This window comes from Sturnus vulgaris, chromosome 3, assembly GCF_052056855.1.
Source record: "Sturnus vulgaris isolate bStuVul1 chromosome 3, bStuVul1.hap1, whole genome shotgun sequence".
Classification (NCBI taxonomy): Eukaryota; Metazoa; Chordata; class Aves; order Passeriformes; family Sturnidae; genus Sturnus; species Sturnus vulgaris.
In genome coordinates, this window is record NC_142245.1 from 80,863,077 (window position 1) to 80,887,557 (window position 24,481).

At 41.2% G+C, this 24,481-nt stretch overlaps 1 protein-coding gene across 1 annotated transcript; it reads left to right on the forward strand.

Annotated features, from left to right (window-relative positions):
* The first annotated feature begins 1,477 nt into the window (after positions 1–1,477).
* TBX18 (T-box transcription factor 18) lies at positions 1,478–23,947 on the forward strand. The gene is made up of 8 exons (XM_014877776.2): positions 1,478–2,054; positions 2,209–2,692; positions 4,217–4,318; positions 7,230–7,401; positions 13,728–13,895; positions 15,100–15,164; positions 18,790–18,884; positions 21,416–23,947. Exons 1-8 carry the CDS (start codon positions 1,478–1,480, stop codon positions 22,138–22,140), a joined length of 2,388 nt encoding a protein of 795 aa, XP_014733262.1. The 3' UTR covers positions 22,141–23,947.
* The last annotated feature ends 534 nt before the right edge of the window (positions 23,948–24,481 follow it).

Below are 24,481 nucleotides of genomic sequence, written 5' to 3' on the forward strand. Positions count from 1 at the left end.
CGATCAGAAATCTCAGCTGTGCCACTCGACGGCCCGAGCAGGACCTCCAAGGCTGTGACACAGGCGAACCACATCACGAATTTCCTTCTCTCCGTTGCCCAAACCAGAATGAGTTTGAGACCTTAGTCCCCTAAACAATGAAATTTGCCCCATTGATTTTGTACAGCAGTAGGGTTTCTATTCTATTTCTTTCAAGGGATCACGTCACTCCATTTAGTTCTGAGGATAAAAAAAAAAAAAAAGGGAAAAATGTCCCAACCAGAAAAAAAAAAAAAAAAACAAAAAAAAAAACCACCAAAAAACAGCACAAAAGCACACACAACAAAAATCTCACTAGCTTTTTCATTTCCCTGGATATGCAGAGGAAAGAATATCTGGTTCCAAAACTTTAATAGTTTTACTCACTGGAAAGATACAAAAGAGGATTTTCCCCTGTAACTATTTTATGCACCTGAATATGATTATTACGAAATATTACTGCGGCTGGATGCATCGATGTTCATACAAGGTTCGGTTTAATTCTCGTTTTATTGCAGCCTCAACTCTAATGGGCTGGGTTTACTGGAGGTTGTGGATGCTACCCTGGAACCTTCACTGCAGCCAGAGTTTGAATAACAACGCGATGAACCTCCAAGCGCAACAGTAACAGCAATAATTCCTAATTCCTTACAGCAAAACAGGGCACAACGTCATTTTTTAACGTCCGAACGGTTTTCCCGGCCGAAGCGCTGCGCTCCAGGGGAGCCCCCCCTTCCCTCTGCGCTTCGGGGGGAGATGCGGCTGGGGGCGGGGGCGTCCCTTTAGCGTTCACTGAGGGTGCATCAGCCGCGGGCCGGGGGCGCGGGGCTGCTCGGGCCTGGGCGGAGGCGGGCGCGGGGACGGCGGGGCGCTCCCCCCGGCCGCGGCGGCGGGGCCCCCTGGAAGGGCGGCGGGGCCGGGGCGGCGGGGCCGGGGGGCGCTGATTGGGCTGCGGGCGGCCGAGCCGCGCCGCCCCCGCCCCGCGGCTCCGCCCGGCCCCCGCCGCCGCAGTGACACTAATGAGCGAGTTCTTCCCACAGGTCTCCTGCCTGGAAGTGCTGACAGATCAAGGCAACAAATTTCAATTACAAGCCCTAATTTGTGTCCGCAGAGCGTTTGTTACCCATGTCAGCCCTGCCTGGCCCATCAGACGGGGCAGAACGTGGAGGAGGAGGAGGAGGGGGAGAGAAGGAACGCATCTGCAGAAAGGAATAGATTTTTTTTCCACTTTAAAAAAACCCAAAACAATCCCCCCTCCCAAAAAAACCCCAAAAAAAAAAAAAAACAACCCCCAAAAAAAAACTTGGCTGATAACTCGGATTTAAAAAGAAAGGCGAGGAAAAGCCCCAGCCCCTTGCCTGCGCGGTCGGGAGGACGGGAGGGCGGCCGGCGCGGCGGGCCGGGTGCCGGTGCTGGCGGCCGCGGGGCGCCTGGATGCACGGGCTGTAGGGTGGCGGGCATGGCCGACAAGCGGCGGTCCTCGCCAGGCACCACCATGAGCCTCAAGGCTCACGCCTTCTCCGTGGAGGCTCTCATCGGGGCCGAGAAGCAACAGCAGCAGCAGCCGCCGCCGCGGCAGCCCAAGCGACGGAAGCTGGGCGGCGAGGACGAAGCGGCGGAGGACGAAGGCGGCAGCGGCTGCTGCGCCAAGAGCTCTCCCGCCGCTGCCGCCGGCAGAACCTGCGGCGACATGGACCTGGGCTGCGCCGCCCGCGCCCCCGCCGGTGAGTGCCGCCCCGAGCTCCGCGCCCCGCCGCTGCCCGCAGCCCCGCTCCTCCGCCGGGCTCGGGATCCCCTTTCCCCCCGCGACCGGCGCTTTGATTTCCCGTTATCCCTTCTGCCTCTCCACCCTGCGTGGGCACCCACCACCCTTCCCGCTGGCCTGGCGCTGAGCATTCGCGGCGCTCCTCGGACGCCGGACGGGGCAGGCCGGCTGCCGGGGGGCTGTCGGTGCCGCAGCGCGGTGGAGCGACGGCGGAGGCTGTCCCGAGCCCTGCTTCCGAGGAAAGGCAAAAGCGCTTATACGGCACACATTTGTATGTGTGCTGCTAAAAGTGCAAATGCAACTATGTATATAATTATGTGTGCATATATATATATATTTATATATATACTTATATATATTTATATATACGTATATAGACACGCACACAGCACCTTCATATTGGTCTGTGTGTAATTTGCTGTGAGTGGAGGGGAGCGCAGTTTCACGCTGCGGGGCAGAAGCCCGTGGCCGAACGAAATGCGCCTTCGGCCTCGCACCCCGGTCGGGCTGCCTGCCCCCGCCTCGGCCGGGGCGCGGTGCGGCGCTGGGGCAGCTCGTTCCTGCAGCCCGGCCGTGCTGCCGCGGTGCCGGCGCTCGGGTCGCCCCACTCCCCGGAGCCGGGGCCGCGGGCCGGGCCGGGCTGGCTAGTCGGCCGGGGCTGAGGGAGCCCTCGATCGCGATCCGCGCTGCCCCGGCCGCTCTCGCTTCCTCCGCTCTTTCCGCAGGCGGCTGCGAGGAGGGCTTCCTGGCGGCCTCCCCGCCCGCCTCCCCCGGCGGCTCCCCAAAGGGCTCCCGGCCCGGCTCGCCGCTGCCCACGCCGCAGGCGCCGCGGGTGGACCTGCAGGGCGCCGAGCTCTGGAAGCGCTTCCACGAGATCGGCACCGAGATGATCATCACCAAGGCGGGAAGGTAACGGGCACGGCGGGGCCGCCACCCGCGCGATCCCGGGGCGGGCGGGCACTTCAAAGCGGGCCAAAACCGGGGGAACCCTCCAGATTTACGAGGCAGGTAGATGGCGATAATGTTAGATGGGCACGGGAGCATGTGGCGCTTCGGGTTTCCTGTTCATTAGGGCGAGGTCTGGGAGCGCCGTGCCCTTCTGGGGGGAAGCTTTTCCCCTTTCCAGGGGATACACATGGTAAAAACCTGGGAAGTATAAAAGTATTTGAACTTATTAGAAATTACAAAAACATATTTTATTGAATCCATATGCTACCGTCCGCATTTTCAGAGAGGTTTTATTAATGATTGAAACGCAGTCTTAAACAGCACAAAGCTGCATTTGTCTTAAGAGAGTCCAGTCGGGGAGTTTCTGTTTTATCTTACAGGTGCACTGAAATAACAGCAAAAACTAGTTAGCCATAGTCATGTCTTTACCCTCCTGCTTATTCAGAAATGGCGGAGATAGGATTTTTGTTTCCAGTAACTACTTTTAATAGATTGTTTTTTAATATATGTGTATATATATTTTAGCACAGCAGCAAATACCGAGTAAAGTGGAATAACTTTCAGGTTTATAAAATGCAGAAGAGTATTTTATTAGCTTGCAGTCAGGACGTTTCTTTCTTTTTTTTTCCTTTTTTTTTTTTTTCAAGAATGAAGTTTCTGATAAAAAGCATGCCAAGCTAAGAGCTGAGGGCAGTTTTATGTTAAAGCCACCTCATTGGTTAATTAATCCGTTTCTCTACAGAAGGACCTAAATCTTGAACGTTTGATTTTTCGTAGCTTTTATATTATTTTTTTTCAGAAATTTGCTCATAGATTCGTTTCTGCTTTCAATAAAGAAGTTTTACTATACCTTTCAAAGACAGAGTAGCTCTCGCACTTCACCTTTAGTAAGTTGCAGACAGGAAGTCCCGTGTCAATAAAGACCATATTGTTGGGTTAGAGCATGGCACATTGGCTTTTATAACTGCATCCTTGCGGTGTTATAATTGTATCACCGTGGATTTAGCTTTCTAATTCGCTGCTACAGCAACGATACACCATTTTGTGCTGTCAGTTGAAACTTTAGTGGCAATCTGCCTTTCTGTAAGCCTTGGGCTTCCTGGGTGGAGGTGGTGTTTGCACATCTCCAGGAATACATTTCTTACTAATATCTCAAATGGGCTTTAAATGTGTGTACTGCTAAAGTAAAGTCTCAAACCCAAATGATTTACTGTCTAACAATAAAGTTGAAATGATGTGGTAATAGCTGTACTCCCAAAGCGTATCCCCAAACATACGAAGCATTGTTCGAGTAAATGCACTTTAGAAATCTGTTTTGACATATCGAATGGGCCATTTCATGGCTATGTAACTATAATCGTCCAAAAGGACTCTGTAGGCTAAAAGGAAGAACGAGAAAAATCCCACGAAGAGGTTACTTTTCCTAAACAACCATTCCCGAGTCTGTTTCGGATTAAAAATGACCTCTCTCTTTCCAATGTTCAGGCGGATGTTTCCTGCAATGAGAGTGAAGATCTCAGGTTTAGACCCACATCAGCAGTATTATATTGCTATGGATATTGTGCCAGTGGATAACAAAAGATACAGGTATGGTGACTTTTAGGCAAAAAACATATGATGTAAGCTATAAGGTTGCTGGAAGAAAATATTAACACAACATAAATTAGCAGAAGATCATGTTTAAATCTCCTTAAAGGTTCTTATTTTCATCCTAGTGTATTTTGAAGGACCATATTGTACCAAGTATGCAAAAACAACTAAAATTTGTGTTGAAGCTCTTTATAATACATTTGTCTCACACTGAGTATGTACTGTGGGCAGATGCTCAGGTTTGGCTTTCAGAGTGCAGTTCTAGTGCAGTCACAAAATGTTATATTTTTTCCCTCGTCCTGTCAGTGGGAATTATTTGCTATTAACAAATAAATATGAAAACGTACTTTTTTAGTGCCAAATGATACTAACTTTAATTAATAACATTAATAGCATGAATATCTGATTTAAATACTTATAAGCTATCTTGTAAGTCATGCTTCAAATTGCTTATATAATTTAATTTAAAAGCTGTTTATCACTGAGATATTTGGTTGCTTAGACTCAAAAAAGGTAATGTTTCTAATTACTGTTATTTAAAGAATTAATGACATTATTGTCTGGAGAATGAAGTGAGGAACAAAAGAGGTTGCTCTTTGAACATTTAGCAGTAGAAATTTTGTGCTGAAACTCTCACTGTTTCGAGGGTAGTTGTGTTTTGAGGGATCTGGTTGGGCTCTGCAGAAGTCGCAGGTCCTGTAGAAATGTTTGGAAGATTGGGCCCGCAGCAGTTCCTGTTGTGAGTTGAAGCAGTTTCCAAGATCTTGCTTTACAGATGCAATCTCATGCTCCAGAGTAGCCAGGGGGGAAGCCTGGCCAGAGTAGTTCAGAGGAGACAGGATCAGGTCTTTACCAATTGAGGGTTTGATTGTTTTAACCTATACTTACTATAATGTAGGGAAAACCGCTGCAGATTTAATTCTAGAACTAGGAATATTTCAGACCAAGATTAAAAGGTTGGTTCTGCAGGAATGCTGCCTTGTTTTCTAAGCAAATGCTGCCCTGTGTTTTTCCTGTACTTACCTCATTGACTGCTGTTTTGTCATTTTCTCGTGTGGTATATAAGACCTTTCTTAGGACCATTTACATTTTGAGTTTTTCAACAAGGAGCATCAGATACCAGGCTGACAGTGCCCAGCATATACAGTCAGGGGAGTCTTTCCTGTCTCTATTATAGAAGAAAAAATGCTTCTCTTTCTTTGTACCAGTGCAGTTCAAATGGAAGCTTTTTACTTTTCCCTTTGTGTTCTGTGTGTGTGCATTTACTTAACAATATAAACATATAATTCCTGAAAGGTCTGAACAATTAATAAATTCATAGAAAAAGCAAGCTAATAATTCAAAATTAATTAAAATGTTACTACTAAAAATGAAAAGCAGTTGTTTAAACCTCATTTCATTTAAAATAATAATAGTCATACTGACCTGCACTGTCCATCACAGTGTGATACATGGTGCCTGGATAACTCAACTTACTTAACAAGAGTTTTATGAAGAGCGGTATTTTCTTACCTGACAAACTTGAAATTTTTTTTTGTATTCGTGTATTAGCAACCATGCCTTTAAGCTTTCGGCTAAATATTAATGTTTTACATGTTTTACTTGATGCCTCTTCTCATTCTATTCTGTGCTTTTTACTGCTGACTGGCTGTTCATGCAGCTTCACACACTGCCTTGCAGATCTTTAAATTTCATAGACATGACAGCAGTCACATGGAGCCTAATCTTTAGCTCACAGAGCAGATAGAGCAGATAGCAAAACTAATGGAAATTAAGAAAATTACATCTAGGTCTGGATTTCTAGCAAAATTTGACCTTATAAATATTTGTAAACTTAATCTGTAGCTTGAAATGGGTATTTGTCACTAAATTTTTATTTATGTGTATTTATAACTTTATTTACTTTTCTAGGAAAAACATATTTAGTATAAACTAAGAAATATAAAATAAATGAAAAATGTTACAACAGTGATCTGGGGTGGAGAATTTGTCTCCAGGAGAGAATTTTCACCGCCGTTCTAGATCTTAGCTATGCAGCTTGATCAGAATTGTATGGAGCGATACCTGCCTTGGATCATTTTGTTTTCTGGTCTGACTATGTTGCTTGTCTTTTGCTAATAAGGAACTGAATTGTGCAAAGATATGATTTGATAAAATCGTTCTTATTTTAATTTTAAACTACAGCTGAATCCCTGGATTTTTACTGTACTTGAAAAAAATAACTTTCAGTTAATACTTTAAAAACTGCTTTGTGAAGTGTCTGCCTTCAAAATAGGTTTTCAACCAAAGCAGGCACATTTTTTGTTCTAAAATCACCTCGTCAGCATTGGCCTATCAAATGAAATACAGACTCTGTGTTTTCATTTTTTAACCTTTTTGCAATATTATTCAAGCCTATTAATATGGTCTACCGAAATATCAAGAGCATAGTTTCACATACTTTCATTCTTTTTCCCAATCATAATGTTCTTTCCCTTCAATAGCTTTATTTATAGTCTTATATTAGAGTCAACATGATTCCAAATATGGAATTACTACTCAATTTGATAAAAGAAGGACCAGATTCTTCCCTGTTTGCTGATGCCTTTTCAGAGCAGAGCTGTAGTAATCAATGAACTGACACCATCTTAAAGCTCATTTTGAAACCTAGTGTTGAGACTGACTGATTTTAGGAAAAGTAAGGTCAGATCAGAGCATGGATTTTAACCTTATTTTTGCAGGTGCCAGGACCGTGTTTTGAAATAAAAAAAAAAAAAAAAATTATTTATTCATGCAAAATTGTGTCCTTTCATGTTTTGTTAATTGATGGGTTTTTGCTGTAAGCACGGGCCATAATTTATTAATGCTGAATGGGTCTAATAAATTGTGTTGGTGCTTGTGGCTAAAGGTATTTGTTTTCTTTGTACAGGTATGTTTATCATAGTTCCAAGTGGATGGTGGCTGGTAATGCTGACTCCCCGGTGCCGCCTCGTGTTTATATTCACCCTGACTCGCCCGCCTCGGGGGAGACGTGGATGAGACAAGTGATCAGCTTTGACAAGCTGAAGCTTACCAACAACGAGCTCGATGATCAAGGGCATGTGAGTACTTGGTTTTCAGTGGCATTATGTGTAGGCACATTGCTCAGCCCTGAGAGGCTCTGATGTACAATTTCGGGGTGCCAGATTTAGGCTTGACTTTTCAGAGTTGTTTTGGAACTTTGCTGTCCAGATCTAAAAGCTTCTTACTTTCTGCTCCGATAATTAACTGCTTATTAGAGCCTGCTGTTTTACTCCCCCCTCAAATAGAGAACTCCTCCTGCAAAGTAAGACTTTACAAGGCTAAATTGCCTAATTCAGATGGGCAGAATTGCTCTGAGTATTTCCCACCGAGCGCGTTACTCGCAACTTCTGCTACGATCGAAAAGGATGCTTAAATTCACAAGTGGCTAGGAGAAACATTAATAGTGTGCAATAACTTCACGTGAATAAAAATACTCTTAAGTATTTTCTTAACCCAAACGTTTGTGTGAAATCCCGTGAGGTGTTAATAATTGCAGTCAAAAACGAACAACATGGGAGCTGGGTTTGCTCCGATGATGATTTATTACATACCTTATGAAGCAAGACCCTTTCACAGCTGAGGCTCATTACTTCTGAAAAAGCTGGCGAAGACGTATGCAGTATGAGTGTTCTGTTTGCAAGTTCTAAATTGTTTAGTTATGACATTATCTAATGTGACAAAATGTGTTATGTTAATATTTCCTTTTCTCTTCAAAACTGTTGAAACATGGCAGATGTAAGCCAGTATCATTCCAGCAATCCCTAAAATAGTTTTACTTGACACCTTAAGAAATAATTTAAAAATGAGGATTTTTTTAGTTAGGATGAAGTCTTTGATTTTACAAACCCCTGTAATAAATGGCAAATGTTGGCATCCTTTCAGAAGGAGCATCAGGTTCTAAGAGGTAGAGTTTTAAGATGTTAGAGGAAAGTTTTGAGGCAGGATGTGGATTCCATTGTCCTTAGCGTAACCCAATTTATTAACCAGGATACTTTCTCCTTCAATGAAAGGAGTGAAAGAAAATATACCTGGCAGAGAGCATAAAGTTACCACACTCAGCTTTCAGTATGGTTGTAACTCTGTGACATTGAGCCAGGTGTTTTGCTAACAGGTAGTCTGAAATTTTTCCCCCTTATTTGTGTTTGCAAATGCGATTAACGGAGGCAGGAATACAGGAGTGTGGCTACCAAATGTGATAACAAGGATAAAAAGACTTCCATTTGTGCAATAATTTTCATTATTTTATTTTGTTCTTCCTTAAAAGAAATGTGGGGTAGTCACATCTCTTAAGTTAGCAGTGCTTTTCTTAGGATAGTACAAAAGAGGTTTTCTATTGCTCTTTTCCAGAATTACAGTTATGGAGTCAGATTTGGCAGTATCCATTTGAGTTAAGATTGGCACATGATGTTCCTTTAGTTTCCCCAGCATTCATGTATTTGTGACTCCTCTCAAGTGGGAGTTGTTTTCCCTGAATCCTTAGTCTATTGTAAGGGCTCTGAAAGTGAAGCAGATGCAGATGGATAAAGTGTTGTTTTTCCGGCAATGAGCTGGTTTTTGTACTGGGTGGGTGCAGAGGGACGATCTGTGGGTACTGTGGTCCACCTGTGCACTTGCAGTTGCAAACTACCCTGTGATAAAATCTCAGCTATGTGGAGAATTGTGTTACTGTATTTTTCCATCCCAGATTTTAGCTTTGTTTTTACTCTGAACTGAAACCTGTGTAGTGTACACATCACGCCGTTATTTATAATATGGGGAGATATAAATTTTCTGGTCTTTAGCTAAGTATTTTGGCTTGAAAATGAGGGAAGCAAAGCTCAAGTCCAGTTATTTGACACACATTGAACTGATTCAGTACCCCTCCTCCCCAAAATGGAAATTTAAGTATTAAAATAAAAGGACAAAAGAAGGATTACTGTAAAATAATTTCATATTTCTCAAATCTGGGAAATTGCAAACATGTCATTCATAATTACCAGAAAAGGCAAAAGCAGAAAGCAGAAAAGTGTCTCTTCCAATGGGTACATTTTTTCTTTTAAAGCTATGGTAGTGTGGAATGCTGTATTGAAAAAGCTATGTAGCCTCTGAATGCCTCTAGCAATAATGGAAAACGAATAATCATATTTTGTGATGAATATAAAAACCAATTGTTTCTCATAAGCGGGAAGAAACCATTTTTTGTCAGGAGGGTAGCAGGGGACGGATGGCGAATTAGAAGAGCTATGAGTCAAGGCTGTAGTGTCCCTCCAATATTTGTTCTTATATCAGAAGTTCTGACTCTCCCACTCCTGTATGGGGCACGGGGTGTATTTTAGATTATTAGAAAGTATTGTTTTTCCCTCTGGTGTGTAGGCAGAGTGGTTCAGAGAAACCTCGATGGGGTTTCCACCAAGCAGCATTGGGCTTTAGCTGTTGTTCTTTGGGAGTGCTTTCCCTGCTTTCGGGTTCTGGCAATATAATCTTTGTTGAAATTGTTCCTTTATGCTTCCTGTGCTCATCAAAGCTTTTTGTAGAGTTTTTGTGTTAAAATCCCGGGGGTAGGTTTCAATTGTGCAGGCGTTGAGGTAGGAAGATGCATGATATTAATCTAGAGCCCTTTTACCTATTCTGGAGTATTAACTCTCAGAATCTCTGAGAGAAGTGGCCCATGTCCGTGGGAATAGAGACAGGATTTGCAAATAGGCACTAAGGTAGAATTCCTATGAAGTATTTGTGTTGTGGTAGTAGCTGGTGGCAGCCAGTTCATTCGCCTTGCATTGCGTTGCCCTGGGATTAGCAGTCTGTGAAAGGAGATCAGCCATCTCTAAGAGTCACTGCTCGAGCACCTTCCAGATTCTGTACTGCCTGCTGCTGTTTTCATCAGCCTTTCAAGTGGGAGTTTGTGACTATGCAATTTTATAGTGCTGCTCAGCTCAGAGATTTTGAAGTATGTATCTGCACAAAGGACACTCTGATACATGAGTTCCACTTGCAGTCTGCGGAGATGAAGCAAAATTTGTACAGGCATGTTTTTCTTGTGTGTTTCTGATCTCAAAAGGATTTCCAGGGTGAATTCCCTGCTTTGGAAATGCTGTGTTCTTACGGAGTCATTAAGACACACACTGTGGGTTTTGTGTGTTTCATCTAAGTTGTGATGCTAAGGAAAAGTAAACCTGGGTTTTGCAGTTGTCCCTGGAAAGTGCATGGTCTGGATGCTCTTTGTAAATGCCTCTCATCCCTCTCTCAACTGTGGAGTGAGCGCTGCATTGTAAAAGCAGTTTCTCCCTCCGGCTGGTTAGAGCTGGCTGATTTTTCTATTTCAATGCAGTTTCTAAACTGAATTTCAGTGGAGGGGAAAAGTCAATATTTTTTATGCTATTTTCCATGCTTTTCAACTGAGTATTTTTTGATGCAGAGAAGCATCTTTTAACTTTTAGTGAAAATGAGGCTGTTAGTGTGTTAATTGTTCCTTGGTGGTTGGGGTGGGATTTTTTCCCCATTTAAAAGTGGGGCGAGGCTGGAAGCAGAGGCAGACTGTAACTCTGCCCAGACTTGGCTCCAAGTAGCGAGCTCTGCTTACAGTCAGTGGGCAGTTATATGTTCTTGTCACAATGAAAAGCTGTGAAACATCACTATTTGCACTTGCAGTTTTTGTCTTAGTACAGAGGGAATCCATACTCCTCAGCCCCACACACTTCTCTATCTGCAGAGAGCCTGAGTGCTTGCGCTTTGGAGGGAGGATAAGGAGAATTTTTGGCAAAAGCAGCAGCAAAGACCCTGTTAATAGTGGGGAGGTGTCTGTATTGTCTTTGCAATGCCAAGTTGCTGGAGGATTGGCGTCTCCCCTATGAAGGAGCATTTGGCTCTCATTTGTTCTGGCTGAGATGGTTGTGCCATGGTGGTGCTCATGCTCAGGGTCAGCTCTGAGACCTCATCGTGGCAGCAGCTCTCAAAAGCCATTGCAGAGGTAATCCCAGCTCTGTGTGTCTGTCTGCAGGTGCTCTGGTGGTCTTTGCTCTGCCTCCTACCTGTGGGCTCCTTGCTGCAGTGTCATCTGCCTGATCATGGTTTCTTGACAGCTATATAGTATAATTTTACTCTTTGTGAGAGAGGTTTATTCCTGCATGAAGTGTTTTGACCTTGTTCTGTGAGGACTTTGTAGAGAGGGGCAGGCTCTTCAGCTGTGAGTTGAATGTAATGTCAGTTCATATTTGGGAACACAGTGAGACTTCCAGTTGGGGTTTTTTGGTGTTGGATTTGAAGGGCATGAAAGGAAAGTTGCTGTTTCTGCAGATTAACTGTTAGATCCCCTTGGTGCTTCTGAATGTGCAAGCACTGTGAAATGAAATGCCGGAATCTCCTTTTCCTTAGCTTTTTCTTCACAGTAGCTTTAGGTGATGCTTTGAATAATAGAGCTAGACTGTTTTTGGAGTGGATGTTGCATTTCCCTCTCGTTTTATGTCCTGTCTTCATATGTTGCTCTTTAATTCACAAGGGCTTTGCAGATTATTTAGAGTTCAGAGTCCTTCAGATCACTAACAAAAATCCCATTATTAGAAGACATGATACAAAATCAAGAAAAAAAATATTGCTATCGATTTGCTAATTGCCAAAACAGTGTGTCAATGCAGGAAATTTCAGTACACGACAGAGGCCAGACAGGTTGCTCTTCGGAGATGACACGGATCAGTTTGGCTGTAATAGCCACCCAGATAAGAAGTGGGAGGTGTTCATCTTTGTGCTGCTTTGATTTCACTTGTTCTGATGTGTGAGCAGAGCTCTTTGTAGCTGCCAGGGTTATCGGTGATGTGTGGGCCAGCAGTGGTTTGCACCACAGAGCTGATGGGGTCAAGTAATCCATGTGGGAGAGAATGTGGCACGCTCAGTGGCACCCAGACAAATGGCAAGGCACAGAATAGCAGTGGATTCGAACTGTGCAACATCTTTTCTTGATAATTTCTTTTTCTGTTGCACCAGTATCTCCCCTGGTACCACTGGGTGTTCACAGGAAAATGGGGTGAGGAACGTGCTGTCCTCTCTGCATTTTCATTTTGTAGATCTTTGCTGTTGGAGAACTGAAAGGAGTATTGTAAAAGAGAAAATACTTTTGCACGACCAAAAAATCTTGCTCTGTTCAAGATTTCAGAAACTTGAAAGAGACTTTATATGAGAACATCCATAGGGCTCTCCCTGACCAAATTAATTTGGGCCTCCAATGTCATTGTCAAAACCTTACTCAAAGGCTTGATTATCCAGAAACTTGCCTTACCAAAACAGTCATGTAATCTGGCCAGGACCAAGTGTATTAAACCAGCCAAACTCTAGTTTATCCAAATGAATGTGATGTCCTCTATGCAATTTGGGTGAATGGACTTCCATGGTGTCTGACATAAGGGCTCTGTTGAGTGCTTGAGCACACACATATTCTGAGCCTGCTCAAGGAGCAAGAAATTAAAAAGCTTCCCTAGAATGTTGATTAGTGGTTCCATAGGCCAATAGCCATAGGACTATTTATTTATCAAGTTACTAATTTCTTAGGGCTTCCAACAATAATAGTTGAACTTCAATTTTTTTTCTTCTTGAAATCTTCTATTTTAATAGTGGTTAGCTGAAGTGGTGTAAAATAGAGGAAAAATTCTGTATTTTAATTCTCCTTTAAAATTGGGGTGCAGTATCAAGAGATATTTGTGTGTTTAATTTTATGCAGTATAAGTTAATCCACTTTGCTTTTATTATTTATTTTTGATTGAGTTTTTTGTATTCTGGGAGGGGTTTTTTAATTGAAAACGTTGTCTGTTTTATAAATTGATTAGCACTAACACTTCAGAATTCTGGGTTTTGTTATGATTTTACTCTTAAGTTTATGCTTCTTCAGAGTGTGAGAGTCTCAGCTTGTGTTCCAACCAAGACTTGTTTCCAGCCTTTGGGATATAAGGAAAAAATTGTTCCAATACATATCCTAAAGGTTCCAAAAACAAAAGGCAAATTCCTGCTGCTGTTAATCCTGTTAGGTCAAATCCAGACTTCAGTGGAAAAAAGTGACAAAACTTTCATCATTTCGGTGGGACCTGGACTTCACTCCTGATTTATCTTTTTTTTTTTTTTTCCTTCTTTCTTTCCTTTTTTGAGCCTGTTTCAATTGAGCCAGTCTCTGAATTGGGAGCTCCTGAGTCGTAATTTTTAAATGCTTAGGGTTGGCAATAATATAAATGCACAGGGATTAGACTACTGTAACAAGAACCTCCAGAGGTTAAAGAAAACATTTTATTTCCAGTAAGTGGCATGGTAAACACATACCATAATCTGTTCCAAAAAGTTATTAGTCCTGAAACAGCAGGGTGTCCTTTCTAACAAGTGTTATCTTTTTTCTTTCGTGACCATGTAGATTATCCTTCACTCTATGCATAAATACCAGCCTCGTGTGCATGTCATCAGAAAAGACTGTGGTGATGATCTGTCCCCTGTCAAGCCCATCCCTTCAGGAGAAGGGGTGAAAGCCTTCTCCTTTCCAGAGACAGTTTTCACTACTGTCACAGCATACCAAAATCAACAGGTAATTTGGGCTTTCTGATTAGCACTTTACAGCCTTTTCAGAGCAGACCAGAGATGTAAGAGATAGGAGAAAAGCAGATAGTTTCATTATATCACTTATTCAAGCAGAATTATCTTAACTCTTTTTTTTATTACAAGTAGTTTTCACTGTTTGTATTGCTGTAGTGCCTGGAGGCTATAGCTGAACCTTCAGAGATGCTGCATGTAAAAAATCTTTCTTATTATGGAGATCACACAGTCTAATTAGCATGCTTAATGGTGTCTTGATTATAAACACAGAGTTGAAGAACAAGGCAAAGAGCAGTCTAGTTTTTAAAGGTGTTTCTATACCTTTAAATGTAGATATGTGTCTGGAGAGAATTTTTAAAGCACTTTTGCTCCTGACTCCAGTGCTTTTAATACTCCCAGGACCTTAACAGAGAAGCTGAGTTCTGAAGAAAGTTGCAGTTGTTTATATTAACTGCATTCAGCTTATATTATTAAGGGCAATTTATCTGGGTCCACACGGATTCAAAGTCAAAAGTAAACTGCAGGTTGTATCACTCGGCTCTTCCTACCTCTCATCTAAGTATTGGCATACATAATGACACCATAGCTAGTGTTGTGACATCTTATTAATTCCATATAAATTATTGCAGCTGTATTTTTTGAAACTACATATGCATGGATAACTTTACAAAGAGAAGAGCAGGAGAGCCATGTAAATACTGAAATATAAGTATTTGGTGACTTTCCCATGCATTAAAATAAATTACAGTTATTTGGGTTGTGGTGTGTTTCGTTGGGTTGTTGGTTGGTTGGTTGGTTTGGTTTGGGATTTTTTTCATGGAGGATAATAACCTAGAGATAATCTCTCTTTACACATTTCTTTTTTGACCAGTACAGAAATAAAATTTAATTTAAATTTTATTGCAGTTAGACAATATAGTCTCTTAAATGAAGAAGGGCATTTGCCTGACGTTTTTTCTCAGTAATTCCAACTGGAATTAGCAGCTTTAAACACCTATTAGCATCTCCAGGGATGTGCAAAAAGAATGATCAGAAGATTGGGCTTTATTTGGTCTTTTATTTTTTCAGGACAACCATCTAAAACCATATAAATATGAAGATGTTTCCTCTGTCAGCTTTTTTTCTGTCAGGAGAGTTGTTTTCTGTGCTACTTATCTGAGTTTACAGGTAACAATTTCTCTTAATCATATTCACAGATAACTCGTCTGAAGATTGATAGGAATCCATTCGCCAAAGGCTTTAGAGACTCGGGCCGTAACAGGTAGGTGTTGGGAAGGAACTGGGCTTGTTCCTGCTCACAGAGTCAGCTTGTGAAAGCTGTTCTTACAGACCTATACTTACAGACAAACTAATTTGAGAACTCAGACTCCTTGAGGGACCACTGAGACTTCCCAGTAATGTTCTCTGTGGTGAGTTCCCATTGCTACACCTGTGACCATCTGGGTCAAGAGCAGACTGGCACTTGGCTCGTCTCATGTACTCAAGTTTCCTTTCCCTGGAAGCAGTGACACATCATGAAGGCTGCAAATGGACTTAATGTATACTCAGCTCCATGATTTCAGGCTGTGCTAGAAATCTCCTCTTTCTCCTGGCTGGAGACACAAGTTGCAGATATACCATTGTCAAACTACAGGTGCAGGTTCTCTTGCATGTAAGTGGCATATAGCATAGATTTATGGCTTGTTTCCTCCTTAAGGGGGAGAAACTGGTTTGTGCAGTAACCTTTAGTAACTTGCCTAGGAAGTGGGCCTGTTTAGTCTAAGAAGTTTTAAATCCACTTCCTAGGTGAATACCTTTTCTAGCAGGTTATTCGAGACCTTGAAATGAGACTGGTTTCCACCTCTTCTGTTGCAGATGGACTAATTAATTGCTTGTTTTCTCTTGATCCGTGAATCTTTCAAAATAGCAGTGGGAAACCTGAGTAGTTCAAAGTGGAGATTTAGGTCTGGGCTGGGCTGCCAGTGCCGATGAGGTATTTTATCCAACGACTGTTTAATGCAAGCTACTTAAGCCTGTTTTGAATTGTATGTTAAACCATTTCAGCTAAAAAAAAGAGCAATATTTCATTGTGGTGTATAGTATACATCAGTTCCAGCGACCACATTGTGTTTGGTGTCTGCAGCTGCTATATTTATGACCAGGCCTTGCAGAGAAGGGAGCAGACTGTGCTGGTAGGAATGATCAGAGAGTTTCTTTTCTATGGTTGCTTTATTGAGCTTCTCTGTTAGCAGAAGCTACAGCATTAAAGCCTATTTTGTGTTTACACCTGAGTTACATAAAACCTGAAACTGGACAGCAAATGAGAGTAGTTTTTGGAAAATGAATACTTATAGGAAGGATGAAGTAGTTGTAAAGAGGCATTCACTGTAAGTATCTTTTCAGTATGTCTCAGATTTTGTCTTCAAGCAAGAAATAAGTATTCATGTTCTGTGGCCACTGACATAAATGGAGTTTTGCCCTCTTTTGTAGCCTTGTGGTTAGAAATTAAGTGAACAGTAGCTTCCATTTAAATGCAGTGGCTGAAGAAGCAAAACATACTGTGTGTCCTTTAGGAAGAAAAGGGTTTCCATACGTGCCCTGTTTGAAAGCTCTCTCTCTCACAGGCAGTGTCTCTGCTTGCTATTAATAAACTAATATGCTTGCTATTTGCAGAACTATGAAATAAGTACTATGGAATTTCCTAAAAGGTGTGAAACCCTGATCCTCTGAAACATGCAAATTTAAGTGGACTTAGAATTTCTTCCATAATGTTATACGAAAGAAGAAAAGATAGCCTTTTAGACAGAAAGGAAAGAATTGTTCAGAAACCAGTTTTGAATGGGTTTTAATGCGGCAGGACAGCTCTGGAGTTATCTGAGAATGATGTAAGAGTACTGCATCTGCAACCACACAAATACAGTTATGGGACTGGGTATATCCAGAGAGGGTTTTTTTTTGTTTTTTTTTTGGCTACTAGGAATAGTCTGGTTCAGGCATTAGAAGAAAACTGGATATTTTGATTGATTTTGATTTTTTTTATGGAAGTGGATTAAGAAGGCGAGTCCTGAAGGAAGAGTCAGCATCTCTAAAATGTTTTGAAGCAGGCTTTAGATGAGGTCTTAGTGCTTTTATTCTACAAGTGTGCTCGTTACAGAATTGACTCTGCAAATTCTTGTTTGTTGCAAATTGACATCGTTTATCTGAAGTCAGTATCACTGTTTTCTTTTATAGTCTGCATTACTGGCTAAGTGTGGTTGGGAATTCAGCTCAGAAATTTAATTGTCAAGGAAAATTTCTATTGGTATACTCAGTACTCTGTTACTAAATACTGAAATTAAATGTTATTTTTCTGTTATCCTCATTGTTCTAGCTGATGTGTTTAGCGTTGAGGCATTTTAGTCTGCAATAAGTTAAAAAATACACTGTGGTAAAATTATACCTGACTTTTCAATATTGCTTTATTGCAGCTATCTTACTCTGCATTGCGACATGCAGTAATTCTCTTTAATTAAAAATAAGCCCTTCTAGGTCATTCCCGTTCAGTCCCACAGGCTATTTTACAGAAATCAGTAGCTTCACCCTTTAAAAACATTCCCTGTGCATTTGCAAAGTGCAACAGAATTTATGTGCTGAGAATAGTTTCATTCTTCAGTTGGGTCTTAAGTTTGACCCTGTAAAAACTTTTACTCAGGAAAGGACCAGAATTTCTCCCTTTAAATACTTTGGGAAAAACATAACTGTTTTGTTAAATGAACTTGGGCATTTGATAGCGCAAATTAGGCTGGTGATAAAATGTGGAAATTGTTCGAAGGCATCTTGTATAAATTATCGCCTTGGCTACACTCCTCCAGGAGGTGGCTTTTATCTCCACTTTAACTAGAAATGAAAATTCACCATTACTGCAGAAAATTAAGGCTATCTTTTTAGTCCATGTTCAGCTAATAAATGCTTTATAAATGTTTCCTGACAGACATTTGTGTTCCTGCTGGAAGGAGTAGTATCAGAACATGCTGGTTGCTTCAAATTGGGCTATTTGCATAATTCAAGTTTACAAAGTACTGCTGCTCAAAGGCAAGCCCTTGTGTTTGGTGGGTGCCTGATGCTGACACAGGCGTCTGCGGCCCAGAAGTCAAAAATAACAAGCCAAAATTATACTTCTAAGTTTATATACCTCTGAGGTGCATTTTTCATAAATAACTGTCAGAAAACAAATGGACCTTTACCTTCAGGAAACAGAGATTCTTCTAAATAGTGTCTGCCACCATTGTCTACACAGTTACTTATGTTTTCTTGGGACGCTGTTGCAAAAAAATGAGGGAAGACTTTCAGTTTCTAAAGGCATTTTGCTTAGCAAAACAACGTTGTTTTATACATGAGTTTAGTAGTAAAACAGCTGCACATCCATGCTTTGCTCATGTTCTAAGTGAGATTTTCCAGCGCATGAGTAGTGACTGGAAATCCTGTTTTAATAGAAGTTGTTGGTGGATCATCTTTTTTTTCTGGGAAGAAATAGCAGATTATTCCTCTGGCAGTTAAAATTTTAAACATTTAAACCCTTAAAACTTTAACTTAAATTCAAAAATTTTAAACACAAAGCACTTAAAATAATTTTAGCCAAGTCTTCCCACTCTAACAGCCCACCCAAAAGGCCCAAAACACTGGAATAGAGAGCCAGGCTTGTGGAATTGGAAAACACTTTTTGTGCTGTCAACCCAGTGGTTGCAAGTCTCAATGGTCTCATGGATAGGCTGTAAGGCTCTTTTTTAAAAAGCAAAATCAAGCTGAAAATAATCCTGAAATGTTACAATTTTTATATGTTTTTATATGTTTCTGAGGTAGAGTATCCAGAGACATGTGGCAAAATACAGCTTGCTTTCATAACACTGTGATTCTTTTGTTCTAAATAGAATGGGACTGGAAGCTCTGGTAGAGTCTTATGCCTTCTGGAGACCTTCACTGAGGACACTTACATTTGAAGACATACCTGGGATACCCAAACAAGGTAACGAGTGTCTTTGTGTTCTTCCAAAACAAAAATGAAAGGTGAAGCTTTGCCCATCATACCTTAAAAAAGTCTAGGTAAGTGTGGCACTCACAAGACAGAAACAACCAACTAACCACAGTGCAGCCATCATCAGAGTTACTCTAAGTTAGAAAACCAATGCTAACTCAACCACCCTGGCAATAAAAATGTTAGATTGTAAAGAAAAATCAGATCACATGTGGAGGAGAATGCCAGTTACTTAAGGATTGAATAACCTATTCCTTGGTTATGCTCTGGCTACATACAAAAGGTAGAGATCACTTACAGATTACTTCTGTTGTACACATCCAAACTGCATCCAAACTACTTGTGTTTTCAGGAGAAAAAGTAATGAGAGAATAAATGCTCTCTTAAGTAATGAGTAAATAGGAGAAAGCTTAATTTGTTTTCTTCTTGATTCTTAAAGACCTTTACATTGTTCAGTAAATGGGCCAACATATTTTATCTGCATCCTAGAGCTTAAAGAAATGGATCTCCTCTCCATTTTGCTTTTTCCTGCTCCTCACTGTTTGTTGCAAACTTCTTTGTTTCCACTTTCCCCATTGTGCAGGTAGTGTCATGAATGAGAAAAATATTTAAATGGCCCATTTGGACACAGAATGGAATCTCTGTACTCTTTTCTGAATTATTTTATTTACAGAGTATGCCAATGCACATAGAAAACCTCTCAGCCTTTTACCAGCTAAATCAGACATATTTGTTCCAATTTTTCACATTTTCTGTCACCAAATTTACAAACATCCAATCTCTTTCCTTGATAATGTATTGATACAAAGTTGTTAAACATCTTCAGAACAAAAATCCAGAGCATAGAGAAATTCAGAGAAATCACTTTTGTCGACTTCTTAGTTCACTCCTCTGAGAAATCTTGAGTATCAGTTCTTGATATGGGCAACTAAAAGAGGTTTTGTGCCAAGTCACAGATACATTGGATGAGCGCTGGCAGAGTTTTGGGAGTAACATGGGGGTGAGGGACAGTCTCAAACAGGCATTTAATGAGAAGATAGACTGAGACCTGAAATACCTTGTCAGACTGTGTAAGACTGAAAGGCAACTGACGATGCAGTTAATCCTTTTAGGAGACAGACCAGCTTTATTGGCTGTCTGTATGGAGGAGCATTGTTTGAGAGCAGGGGACCTGCTGCCGTGAACTTCTCACTTTCTTTTCTGATGTTGCCTGAGGTTAAGGAGATTGTTGAAGTTACTCTTGATATTCTGAGGACGGAAACTGGGATCCTTGCAAAATCTTTAGTCATCTATACCTTGGACATAGAGACTTTGTGAAAGACTCAATTTGAAATTTGTCCTGGTTGTTGACGTTAAAAGTGCCCATCTTCAAGTACTGGAGGCATTGATGGACATTAAAAGATAAATGTGTCTTATACCAGGATTTCTGTAATGTGGCTGTGTCTAATGGTGCCTTATGCTTGTGGTGTCCTGTTAACAGAGAAGCAGCAGCAGGCAGTATTCATTAATAATATATATTTTTTTTTACTAGCTCACCTATTATGATAATCTCTTAACTTATTGACAGCACTTCTCTCTTTGCAGCATCAAGCTGTTTGATTGTTAATGTGATTCATAAACAGAAGGTCTTCCTTATTAAGCATCTTCTGCCTGGGAGATTGTAAAAGGCCCCAGTTAATTTTTTTAAACTGAGTTTTCAGGAAGATGCAATCTTTTAAGAAAAGGAATTGTTCCTTGCAGCTGGGAAACTTTCAGTCCCAAGAAAAAGCTTCACCATAGCAAGCCGTGTGTTTTCAGGAGCATTCAGCACTGGTATTTGTAATATAAAAAGTTCTGATATCAGGAAATGAACAATTTGCAAACAGTTTGCTGCACTCCTGTGCATTCAATAAATGAAGCAGCTATTCGCAGTATTTAGCTTACACTTTTCCTGAAGTTGTTCTGAATTTGTTTGGTTGTTCTCAGAATTTTTTGGTTTGAAGTCAGAACTTTTTTCTTCTGAAGTTTTGTTCTGAAGCTGGAAACTTTTCTGGGGCTGTTATCTGTGAGAGCTTCTGTCTTCTCAGCTAAGGAGCTGCTTCCTCAGCTGTTGCTCTGGTAGTGACAGTCAGGCACAGAGTGCTTGGAGCACATGCTGGACTATAGCAAGAGTATAGACAAGCCAAAAATCATCATTTTGAAGAAGGCTTCCTGTGATGTGGTACTCACTTGTCTACATTTTAATTGCCATGCAATTTCCTTCCATGTCATATAAGAAGCAGTTAACCTTTTGGGCAGGAGCTCTAAGTACTGAGTGATGGTTGTAAAAATGTAACTTGAGTTCTCTTTCTTGGTTAAGTTGTTTCTTTAGAAATATGCATGTGGTTTACTCACACATTCTCTTGCACATGTATGTAAAAGTTTTTAATTAATTGAGTTGGATTTCATCTCAAGGGTTATTATAAAAGACAAAGGTCTTGATTTTTCACCCGGGAAGTGGACCCTTCCCAATGTGCTTCTTACACTGTGATATTCTCTTCCAGGAAATGCAGGTTCCTCTACTTTACTCCAGGGATCTGGCAGTGGAGTGCCATCTACCCACCCTCACCTTTTACCGGGTTCCCCTTGCTCATCTCCAGCCTTCCACCTCAGTCCCAACACTAGCCAGCTGTGTACCCTTGCTCCAGCTGACTACACAGCTTGTGCCCGCTCAGGCTTGACCCTGAACAGATACAGCACCTCCTTGGCTGAAACCTACAACCGGCTCACAAACCAGACCAGTGAGACCTTTGCGCCCCCAAGGACTCCCTCCTATGTCGGTGTGTCCAGCAGCACAACTGTGAATATGTCCATGAGTGGCAACGATGGGGATGCATTCAGCTGCCCGCAGACTGGCTTATCCATGCAGATTTCAGGGATGTCTCCACAGCTCCAGTACATCATGCCTTCCCCATCCAGCAATGCCTTTACCACTAATCAACCCCACCAAGGCTCCTACAACACGTTTAGACTGCACAGTCCCTGTGCGCTCTATGGATATAACTTTTCCACATCCCCTAAACTGGCTGCCAGTCCTGAGAAAATCGTTTCTTCCCAAGGAAGTTTCTTGGGGTCCTCGCCAAGTGGAACCATGACGGATCGGCAGATGTTGCCCCCCGTGGAAGGAGTGCACTTACTTAGCAGTGGGGGGCAGCAGAATTTCTTTGACTCTAGGACCCTAGGAAGCTTGACACTCTCATCTTCTCAAGTGTCTGCACATATGGTTTGATGAAGCCTTTAAGTAAAAGTACAGTATGTTTGGTGTCTACAATGTATTTCTTTTGGAATATGAAAGGACACTCGATGTAGCTTGTAAAGTGTGTGTATATATAATATGAGAGGAAGTTTCACTGAAATTTTGACTTGCTTGTGGCCAGATTGTTCTCCCATTTTGAGTTACACAGAGTTTGCTGCAGTGCAGACTGCTTTAGTTTTCTGGTATAATACACTTAGTTGTATAACACATTGGGACATATGCAACAAATTAAGTAAGACTTCCTCCCCTTTCCCCCTCCTCTGTTCTAACCCCTTTAAAGAATGAAGTGACACTTGGAGTATTAAACAACACAAAAAAGCCCACTTACATTTCCTATAGTACTAGTGAGTTTCTTTAAAATACTCATACAATAAGCTGATGCAAATAAGGCATTTTACAAGTTTCTTCTCTGTTATAAGGGATACGAAGGGTATTTGGACTTCTTAGTGTTAAGCATCAAGCACCTAGCCTAAAATAGAAGTTTAGATAATGGATTATTTACAAAGTAAACAGAAAGATTAGTTTGCCTTTTCATTATATGCTGTTTTTAGCTTATCAACAGCACAGCATTCTCAATAGGATTTGTTTTTTTCAGCATTAGTCTAGATTTATGATTATATATTTGAAGACAGATAATATGTATTCAAATTGTGGTGACAGGAATAATTCAAACCAACAGCACTAGAAGCAGCATTCCTTTGTATGAAATGAACATTGGAGTGCTTAATTTTGGTCAAAGGTAGGGCTTGATGCATTTTTTCCTCCATAAATATTGCCTATAAGACATTTACTGGACAGTAGGATATTCTAATGTATCTTTGTTTTTGTATTTTTACTTTTTTAAAGGAAAATGCAGTTTGATTTAGGAAAAAAAAATGAGCAGGATGAGAAATTCCATTATTGGTTTTACTTGTTTTGCGTGTGTGATGTGTTTTGGGTTTGGTTTTGTTCTTTGTGTTTGCTTGGCTGTTTTTTTTTTTAAATAAGGGCGAAAGGTCCTGCATCCTCAGTATTTCAAAAATACATCACCTATATCAATTAGGCAGATGACCCAGTTTGCCCAAAAGTATTTCTGGAAGCAGAGCATTGTCATAGCTGCCTTCCTGTTGCTCTTGTTTTGTCCTGGAATTGGAGAGGTTTCCTTCATTCCCACTTCTGGTTTCTAAATGGCACTTAAAAGGAATTTCTAAATGGTAAGAATGTAGATCACCATCTGCTCCTGACCAGATTCTCCAGAGTGACCAGGACACAGGGAGATACCGTGGTGAAATTTCTGCCCTCATCTGCACCTGCACAGCCCAGGTGTGTATCAGTCCTTCTGCAAAAGCTGCCTCTCAGCTGCCTGTCTGTCAGAGCTGAACCACAGAGGTTGTGAAACAAATTTTAGTGCTTGGGAGAACAGGTCGTCTTCAACAGTGTGCTGATCCTCATGTATATTGTGCAGGTGATGTAAAGGCATTGTAAAGTGGGTACAGATGTAGTTGAAAATGCTTCCCCAGTCAGCATTGAAGGAGATTAAGGTCTTTCAGGTTTATGTTTGTTGGGTTTTTTGGCAAAGGTGAATTTTCATGTGTCTGAAGTGTTTCTATATCTTTTCAGGCAAATAGTTCTTTCCTTCTCACCAAATGTCAAATGTGCAAAACCAGCACTTTGCCTTACACATTCTCACTTCGAAGAAACTCATTTTAGCTAATATTTCTTCAGTGGGATGGCGATAATACATGCAGAAACAGCCCTCTTGCTACCTCCTCTTATCTGGGAATAGAACAGCAATCTTTAAGCCTGTGCCTGAAGAATGCTTTATTTCTATTGGTTATGTATTTGTTTCTGTTAAAGATCTGTGTAAAGTTCTCAACCAAAGTTAGAAAGAAAAGATGATGCAATTGAGGTGATGTGGGTTTGCTTCTCTGTTGTCTTAGATTTTCTCAGAAAGGTCACTTAGAAAGTTTAAGTTCACGCAGTCTCTATCAGATTTTTTTCTTCTGAAAAATGTGATAATAGCACTTCTCTTCCCCTGAGGAAAGGGTGACAGTACATTGAAGATGAAGATCATCTTTACATTTGCTGTGCTGTGGACAGTGTGTTACAGATGAATGGCTGGGGAGTGTTCATATATGAGGATAACAAAGAGCATTCGTGTATTTCAGCTCTGTCGCTGGTCTTGGGAGTGCAGTGTCCTTTGTGGCAAACTTCCTAGAGAAGACCTGCAATGCTAAAAATGCTATTCAAACTGATGCCAATGGTTTGTGAAATGCTTCTAAGGTGTGTAGAAGATGGAAAAATTTTCAACTATGCAAATTGTTGTAGCTTTATT

Excerpts from the sequence above, each read along its gene's own strand:
- TBX18 (XM_014877776.2), top strand. The coding sequence starts at position 1,478 with ATGGCCGACAAGCGGCGGTCCTCGCCAGGCACCACCATGAGCCTCAAG. Across the intron at positions 2,055-2,208 it reads CGCTTATACGGCACACATTT|TGGAGGGGAGCGCAGTTTCA; the intron begins GTATGTGTGCTG and ends ATTTGCTGTGAG. Across the intron at positions 7,402-13,727 it reads AGCTCGATGATCAAGGGCAT|ATTATCCTTCACTCTATGCA; the intron begins GTGAGTACTTGG and ends GTGACCATGTAG.